The sequence below is a fragment of the Chenopodium album genome, chromosome 24, assembly GCF_948465745.1.
Source record: "Chenopodium album chromosome 24, dcCheAlbu1.1, whole genome shotgun sequence".
Taxonomy (NCBI): domain Eukaryota; kingdom Viridiplantae; phylum Streptophyta; class Magnoliopsida; order Caryophyllales; family Amaranthaceae; genus Chenopodium; species Chenopodium album.
The window spans coordinates 8,977,466-8,984,406 of NC_137857.1; the positions used below are offsets into that span (position 1 = coordinate 8,977,466).

Sequence of the window (6,941 nt, forward strand, 5' to 3'; positions counted from 1 at the left end):
CCTTAGTCTATTAGATAACGTTCATTCATTATAGGGTAACTTTATAGCGAAGGTACAACATTTTATTACACACATCCGATTTTTTAATATTTTTTTAATGTTTGTCCACACCAAAATGGATTGATACACTGCAAGAATACAAGTCCACAACCAATCAAATCTCTACCTTATAAAAAGTACAAAAAAACTCTTATGAATAGTGTGATGACTTTTTTACCCCTAAAAATGTTTATTTACCCATATACCCATTTATGTCATATTAACTACTATTGTCTATTATGCTTCCCTTATTTATTTCTCTTAGTTTCTTTAGTCTTCCTTTCCTTCCAACTTCCAACGCTTAAAGTTATTTTTCTTCTATCTAATGTTAGAAGGCAAACCTAAAAGTACAAAAAAACTCTTATGAATAGTGTGATGACTTTTTTACCCCTAAAAATGTTTATTTACCCATATACCCATTTATGTCATATTAACTACTATTGTCTATTATACTTCCCTTATTTCTCTCTCTTAGCTTCTTTAGTCTTCCTTTCCTTCCAACTTCCAACGCTTAAAGTTATTTTTCTTCTACCTAATGTTAGAAGACAAACCTATTTAACCTGATAATAGTCTTCTTCAAGGGGTGGGGGAATAGGTTGGATATAAACCACTTTGTTAATATTTTCATTAAAAAGAAATAAGAAAAAAAAACACACACACACACACACACACACAAACCCACCGAATTTAATTACCTCATCTCCTAATTAGACATTTTTCATTTAAACTTTCTCCGTTAGCTTTTAGTTGTAGCATTTTAACTTTCACGCTTGTCAATACATAATTTCAATCTTTTGTATCTCATATTATAGACATGTAAAAAACTCTAAAGGTTAAATATTTAAAACATATATAAAAATCGAGATGAATCTAATAAAATCCCACATGACTATTATGCCCAACAAAAAAGGCAAAAAAAATAAAGATCAATAATAAAAAAAAATAAAAAAAAAATGAAAAATGTATATATATTTTCAAGCGTTGCAACTAAAAGTGACAAATGATGTATATTATAATTCACAACAAAAGCCATATTGCACCATAAAAAGCTTACAACTAAAAAGTGAATAGCGTTTACTTCCTCCGTTTTCTTTTACTTGCAACACACCTTTTAGGTACACAGTTTTAGGAGATGATTAGTGACGGTAAATAAGCGATTTTATCAGTATAATTTTTACACAAAGATTAGAATATGGTTAAGTATCATTTGTAAAAATTATAATGAATAATTTATCCGTTTACATTACATAAACCCGACCTCAAAACACGTGCCACAAGGCTGTGTTGCAAGTAAAAAGAAACGGAGGAAGTATATATTTTCAAGTGTTACATTTCCGTACCGACACAAGGATATAATTGTCAACAATTTTTTTTTAGTTTATGCTTTCAAAAGCCTAACCGGCAAAATTTGTGTGTCATGACAAACTATTAGTCTATTACAACTCGACCATAAACATCGAATGTATCGCACGCAACGCGTGCGTAGGCTCCCCTAGTATTTTAAAAAAGTTGGGACTTCTCAAAAAAGAGTTTGAAAAGGAGGGAAAAACCTCCCCACTTTGCACACAAACACCCATTCCTCATTTCCATAAACCCTAAAATAAACCAGTGACAATTAACACACTCTCTCTCCCTGTTCTTCCCTCTTTCTTGCTTTCCTTCCCTTTCAAATTCTTGAATTACTCCCAGAAAATGCTCTGACATTTTTCAATTTTCCTCCATTTTCTCTCTCAAAATTTTGAGCCCTTTTCCCTAATTTCTCAAAGGGTTCAACTTCTCAAGCTCAAACTACTCTCCCATGGCGAGGCTTCTTCGCCACGCTTCTTCTTTGCGACGCTCTCTGTTTCCTCCAGAGGTCTGTTTTTAGCACACCCTTTTTTTTTTTAATTATATTTTTGAAATTTTTAGTTGTTGATTATTTATGTTTATTGTGGAAGAATAGTTTTTGTATTTTGTTATGTGATTTTGGGATTTATTTAATTTTTTGTATGATTTTTATTTATTTATTTACTTACTGCTTCCAGTGTTTTGGACTAGTATAAAATGTTGCAGAATATATTGCATGTTTATAGGATTTTTTTAAGATTCGTCCCAGGTTCTGACAAATATTTAAATGTTGAAGAAAGAAGAAAAATGTTAGGTATTTTTTTCCGCTTTTGGGGAATTAATTGTCGCGTGGATAATGTAATTTAAACTAGTAATGCGACAACACGGAATCCGGGTGGAGGGGTAGTACTTAATTTGTCAGTGGAGTTTATTTCAGTTTGTGGAAGAAAATGTTATTGAGCTGCTGCAATTTGTTGAGTAGGTGCCATTGTTACAACTTACAAGTTTAGGTATAATCATGAGAAAGCTTTCTTTTTAATTTTTATAATTGAATGTTTTGCTGCTTGCAGAGCTTCAGGAGAGAGGTGTTGGGAATTACATCTTTTCAGTACAAAGAGTTTTCTTCAAAAGGTGCTAATACTTTACAAGCTTTTGTCTAATGAAGTATGCCGAATGGCGGGATTGTGATGAAGTTGTTATAGGCTCTAGTTGCTTCATTATTGTTGTTTTGATAGTTGTGGTTGAATGGTGTTTTTGTTTATATGCTGTATTGATAATATTAAAATGGATTCCATCTAGAGCAGTTGTGTTAATTGTCTTCCTCTAGTTCAAAGAAAAGCAGTTTTATTATTGCAAAAACATTTTGGTTGTCATGATGCATTTGTTTTCTCATTCATCTTTTAAGTTCAACTTTTATGGGTTTATTGGTGAAGGTCGGAAGAAAAAATCAGATGGAAGTGACTCTAATGATGAAGGCCTATCAAAGAAAGAGTTAGCTCTTAAACAAGCGTTAGACCAAATCACAACTTCATTTGGAAAGGGATCTATTATGTGGCTTGGTCGGTCTGTAACTCCTAGAAACGTCCCAGTGGTGTCTACTGGGTCATTTGCTCTAGACATAGCATTAGGAATTGGAGGACTCCCTAAGGTACTTTCTATTGTGGTACTTGTTCGCGTTAGATATTCCATGCATAAGTAGATATCTATATAAGAAGGGGAAAAGTAACTATGATATGATAATGTTAAGATAGCATAGACATGTTAATGATATTCATTTAGTTTAGTAGGTGTTTGGATTATCTGTATTTTGTCTTCTTCACATGCATGTCTTTTGATTAAAATATGAATAGTTTACCTTTAGTAGGTTACATAATCGTGCATTAAGCTTCAGGCCATTTATGCTTTATGACACGTGTTTCGGATTTTCCAGGGGCGTGTGGTTGAGGTTTTTGGACCAGAGGCATCTGGGAAGACTACTTTAGCCCTTCATGTAATTGCTGAAGCTCAGAAGCAAGGAGGTAGTGTTACTGAACAGCATTTTAATTACCTGATGGCATTTTTCTATGGAAAAAATGATCATGAACATTACCTGTTTTCTGTCATAGTCTGATACTACCTGCGTCCCTATTTTTTTTTTTGCCTCATGTCCATTTTCTACTTTATTAAATTTTGGCTGAGTGAATTGATGAGAGAGAAAAGTGGTGGTCTCTATAGACAATTAAGGTATGTGGTAATCTTTAAGGGACATCCTTATATGGAAAATGGAGCAAACATATAGGGACAGAAGGAGTATATATTTGGTGAACTGGTCAAACATGTGTTTGTTTGCTGATAGTAGTCCTTCCTTTCAACCCTTAGTTTTCTTTTTGCTGTTAGAACTTGAAAGTCTATGTGGTGATCATTTGGAGTTGGAGTTGTTGGATACTAGGCTCTAGTTTGTAAGCTTATAGTTGTTCAGTATCAAGGCTACTGCCATGATTGATCTCTTTCTGGCTAACATATATGTTGAACATTTTAATGCTTTACCTATGCTGATCATTTCATTCCTCCTATTTGTTATTGCTCCACCATTTTTTACTTGAGAGGATAGGACAAAGAATAACTTCTCTATAGTGACCATATCTTCATGAACTATTGTCTGCATTGATCAACTAGTCAATTTTTATTTTAGTTAAATTTTTACTTTCAGGGGCAAGCTGAATTTAAAATCAACATTATCTGTTTTTTTTAACCTTATGTCTGTATCCTTGCTAGTGATTACATGACTCATGTATCGTCTTTTATCCATGTAGGTTACTGTGCCTTTGTTGATGCTGAACATGCTCTTGATCCAGCTCTAGCCGAAACTATTGGTGTAAATACACAAAATCTGCTTCTATCACAGCCAGATTGTGGTGAACAAGCTCTTAGCCTTGTGGATACTCTCATTCGAAGTGGTTCACTTGATGTTGTGGTAGTTGATAGTGTAAGCAATGATCCATTTTCACTTGCATTTCTCATGTGTCTACAGTTACCTTTGTTTTGGGGCAAGGAAGTTTAAATGCTCTTATATTATCTATCATTGCTATTCAGTGCCCAGGTAGCTTGGAGATCATTGTATTCATTTCAATGTACTATGCTCTACTGTGGCCTGCTTGATGAATTGTAATCTGTGTGGTTACTATGCTCAAACATATTGATTGTCTTTATCATTAGTTGTAAGATCTCTCATATATAGTAAAAAATTTATTCCTGAATGCAGGTTGCTGCACTTGTGCCAAAAGGAGAACTTGATGGTGAGATGGGTGATGCACACATGGCAATGCAAGCAAGATTAATGAGCCAAGCACTTCGAAAATTAAGCCATTCATTGTCTCAGTCACAGTGTATATTGCTATTTTTGAATCAGGTAGAGATTAAGTAATTTTAAATTGTAATCCTGTCCTCTCCTGTTAATGGCTATTAAGAGAGATATCATACATCTGATATGTACTACTGAAACTTAGAATGCCAGATTTTGTTATGAATTGGATATGTTTTCTTGAGAGTTAAGGAAGGTTTATGAACTACTTGTGTGTAGTCTGTTAGATTATCAACATTATTTCCAAATTTTTTTTTGGAAGTTTTCAGATGTTTTTTAGAGCACTACTGACGTGCAATGTTCCTTGGCTCTTTCAGAAGAGCTTATTCTGTTCCATTTGGTTGAAACAACTGTCAGTCTTAAGTTTTTGTCTGGATGACATTTTTTCAGGTGAGGGCAAAGATTTCAACTTTCGGATTTGGTGGTCCTACCGAAGTTACTTGTGGAGGTAATGCTTTGAAGTTCTATGCGTCTGTGCGCCTGAACATCAGGAGGACTGCATTTGTCAAGAAAGGAGAAGAGGTATGTAAAATGTAATCTATGTATAAACTTACTTTGTCCTTGATAAGACTCATGGATGGCACTATGGCAGTAACACACCAACAGTCTAACATGGCCCTAAAACAAACCAATTTTCTTTTTGAAATAAAGTACAATTAATTTTTTATTTTATGGTCTTTGATTATTCCACCTTATTCTGATTTGGGGTGATCTGGTGAGAGGGCTGTTATGCATTAGAGATTTCCTGCTATTATCCCTGAATCCCAGTGACAGCTTATTCTGGATTTCATACCTGTTGAGCTATTGAAGGTATCTAGACTTAGCTTCAGGATTCATGCGACTGTGTTATAGCGATTTCCCCAATGCATGGACAAATGGTTCTGTTATCTCTTATTTGGAGTTTTGGACCAGTTGACAGGCGTCTGATGATGTCATGTGTCTACTGTCTCGTCTATGTGGGATATGAACTGGACCAATCTTCAAAACAATTACACTCTTGTTCATTTGCTCAAAAATTTTCAAGTCTTAAGTCATTTTCCAAATGCCTGGCAGTGTATAATAAGTGTAGGAGTTTATATTAAGCATAATTAGGATTTATTTGTAACTCTTTTGTGATCCAGAACTAATAAAATCTCATTGCAAATAGTGTATGAATCCCCTTAACTATATGCACTGTTTCATTCTGCAGATTGTCGGGAGTCAGGTCCTTGTGAAAGTAATAAAGAACAAGCACGCACCTCCTTTTAGAACTGCTGAATTTGACATCGAGTATGGCAAGGGCATATGCAGGGATGCAGAGCTCATTAGTCTGGGTGTCAAGCACAAGCTAATTAATAAGCAGGGTGCTATGTACGCCCTCAACGGCCATAATTTCCGTGGGAAAGATGCAGTTAGAAAGTATCTCATTGAGAATGTAAGAGAAAGAGACGAGCTTGAAACAACGCTTAGAGAAAAACTACTACATCCAGCAGAGGAGGCTGCTGAGGGAGATGTCACTGAACCAGCAGAAGAAACAGTTCTGCCTGACACAACTGATGAAGATGTAGTCACAGCCGCAGAAGCATAAGACTTGCAGAAAGTTCTTTTATGGATGGCGTTTGGTGTCAGATAATTTAAGCAGCTTCTACTACCGAGTAGTTGTGATCAAACATGTGCAGGAGGTAATATAAGGCTCTGAATACGTAGAGGATTTTTGCTTGCAATTGTCAGGGTATACTTCGACGTATAAGTTAATATATCACTATATCAGTGCTGTGGGATGAGTGAGTATAGTTTTGGCGGGTCTCTAAAATTGGAGAAATTCTAAGCTACACCCATGTATTATAGGAGTGAGGTTAGTTCTTTGAAATTTTGAATAGTGTATATTTCACTAATTTAAGAAAGCTCAAATTTCCTGGTTTATGGTGTAGCAAAGTTCTGTTGTGTATCATAGTATCTGGAGGAATATTATGAAGAATTTTGGCCTTAATTGCAGTGATTGGATTGACACACAGAATGCTTGTACAGTTCGATTTAATTTCTTATAAGGAAGTATTTTGCCTGTTTCATTGTATATAGCTCAATTGGAAATCTCTTACATTTTTAGTATGGATTTTCCTAATGAACGTCCCCGGGCCGTTAGACTGTTAGATAAGCATTGAAATTATTTTCTAAATTAATTTGGGAATGCATACCAAAATCAAGTGTCGATCGGTGTAATTAATGTTCATTTTAATCTAATTTTTCTACTTTTAAC

General features: G+C 34.7%; 1 protein-coding gene across 1 annotated transcript; it reads left to right on the forward strand.

The window, feature by feature from the left end:
* Positions 1-1,618: 1,618 nt before the first annotated feature.
* Positions 1,619-6,704, forward strand: LOC145611771 (DNA repair protein recA homolog 3, mitochondrial-like). The gene is made up of 8 exons (XM_081667141.1): positions 1,619-1,894; positions 2,436-2,496; positions 2,799-3,013; positions 3,296-3,383; positions 4,158-4,330; positions 4,607-4,753; positions 5,096-5,227; positions 5,895-6,704. Exons 1-8 carry the CDS (start codon positions 1,838-1,840, stop codon positions 6,270-6,272), a joined length of 1,251 nt encoding a protein of 416 aa, XP_081523267.1. The 5' UTR covers positions 1,619-1,837; the 3' UTR covers positions 6,273-6,704.
* Positions 6,705-6,941: the final 237 nt, after the last annotated feature.

Coding starts and splice junctions, on each gene's coding strand:
- LOC145611771 (XM_081667141.1), top strand. CDS start 1,838: ATGGCGAGGCTTCTTCGCCACGCTTCTTCTTTGCGACGCTCTCTGTTT. Junction 2,497..2,798: donor CAAAGAGTTTTCTTCAAAAG/GTGCTAATACTT, acceptor TTATTGGTGAAG/GTCGGAAGAAAAAATCAGAT. Junction 4,754..5,095: donor TATTGCTATTTTTGAATCAG/GTAGAGATTAAG, acceptor ACATTTTTTCAG/GTGAGGGCAAAGATTTCAAC.